Raw genomic sequence first — 748 nt, forward strand, 5'->3', positions numbered from 1 at the left:
CGCTCGCACCGTACCCGCCTGGCGGCAGAGGCGCCTTACGCACCGTCGATGTGGACGACCCCGGGCACGAACCGCAGTCTCTTGGCGGAGTCCGGACTCAGGCCCTGGGGGGCGAGAGCGGCGCGAGGTTCGGGGCCCTCCCGGCGGAGCAGACCCGCCGCCCCGCCTCCCGGGTGGCCCCCGGCAGCTGGGCACGGCACCCCCAGCCCGGAGGGGTGAGACGCACCTGGAAGACCTGCCAGACCATGGAGCTGGACGAGGGCCCCCCGGACCAGGCCAGGAGCACCTGCGGGGGGACGGCGCTGGAGGCCACTGGGCTGGGCGCACCCCCTGCGCCCGCACCCCGCCCCGCCCCGGCGCACCCCTCTACCTTCTCACCGGGGAAGACGACGCGGCTCTTGCCCAGCACGGCTCGGAACTTGTGGGTGTACAGGGCCTGGAAGCAGCCCCTGCGGGGGGACAGGCGCTGAGCCCCGTGGCCACGTGCTCCGGCCACCGCCGGCCCAGCTGTGGCCCTCCGATGGCACCAGCGGGACGCCAGTGCACAGAGCCGGCCAGGCTCCAGGACCCGGCGGGAGGCCCCTCACCCTGCGCTCGCTTGCACAGGGGCGGGGCCACAGTCCTGTTCTAGAGGCCTCGGTCACCGCGGTCTCGCACTCACTGGACGCACTGCGGCCAGCACCCCTGCCGGGCAGGCTCCAGGCGAGGGACGAGGCACCGGAGGACGCAGGTGCCCTCGGGGGGCCCC

General features: G+C 75.4%; 1 protein-coding gene across 1 annotated transcript; it reads right to left on the reverse strand.

Moving 5' to 3' along the window:
- Positions 1-6: 6 nt before the first annotated feature.
- On the reverse strand, positions 7-515 carry CTU2 (cytosolic thiouridylase subunit 2 homolog (S. pombe); the record flags this gene model as incomplete). Its single annotated transcript, XM_012734973.1, has 3 exons — positions 7-104; positions 227-286; positions 371-515. Coding segments are annotated over 3 exons (274 nt in total), but the record flags the coding sequence as incomplete, so codon positions are not given.
- Positions 516-748: the final 233 nt, after the last annotated feature.

The sequence above is a fragment of the Condylura cristata genome, unplaced genomic scaffold (assembly GCF_000260355.1).
Source record: "Condylura cristata isolate star-nosed mole 26May11 unplaced genomic scaffold, ConCri1.0 scaffold00261, whole genome shotgun sequence".
Taxonomy (NCBI): Eukaryota; Metazoa; Chordata; class Mammalia; order Eulipotyphla; family Talpidae; genus Condylura; species Condylura cristata.